The 568-nt window shown below is 29.4% G+C and overlaps 1 protein-coding gene across 1 annotated transcript; it reads right to left on the bottom strand.

Moving 5' to 3' along the window:
• Window positions 1-183: 183 nt before the first annotated feature.
• Window positions 184-368, bottom strand: LOAG_16285 (hypothetical protein; the record flags this gene model as incomplete). The annotated part of the gene is made up of 1 exon (XM_003151773.1): window positions 184-368. A coding segment is annotated over one exon (185 nt), but the record flags the coding sequence as incomplete, so codon positions are not given.
• Between the last annotated feature and the right edge of the window lie 200 nt (window positions 369-568).

Raw genomic sequence — 568 nt, forward strand, 5'->3', positions numbered from 1 at the left:
GTATTTCTTATTGACTGTCACATATATTTTCCCTAAGAAATTAGCATAAAAAAAGAAGAGAAAGAAAGAACCAATAAAAGATATAGGTAGAGAGAGGGAGGTAGAGAGAGAGAGAGAGGGAGAGAGAGAAGGAGAAGGAAAAAAAACATGAAAGTATGTATTAAAGTCAGAAGAAAACGAAAACTATTGTCTCAATTTCAATAAATTTTGTTTCAACTTTATTTTTTCCTGTCCTCTTTTCTTTTCCCTCAATAATGTTGCACTTTTCTTTTTTTTTTTCTTTTTCTTTTTTCTATCTTCAAAGTTTTCCCTCTCTTTTTCCTCTCCCTCTTCCTCCTTCTCCTCCTCCTCCTCCTCCTCTTTTCCTCCTTAAATTCCTTTTTAAACATTTATATTCATTCATTTGATACTTTCTTTGATTATAAAAACAAAAAACAGTTCTCATTCATTTCATATACTTTTTCTTTCATTCTTTATCTCGTATATCTTATCTACCATATCTATTTATCTAATCTATTCATCTATCTATTTATTTATCTATCTATTTAGTTATCCCTCTACCTATCTA

Source organism: Loa loa, assembly GCF_000183805.2.
Source record: "Loa loa unplaced genomic scaffold supercont3.5410, whole genome shotgun sequence".
NCBI classification, from domain to species: domain Eukaryota; kingdom Metazoa; phylum Nematoda; class Chromadorea; order Rhabditida; family Onchocercidae; genus Loa; species Loa loa.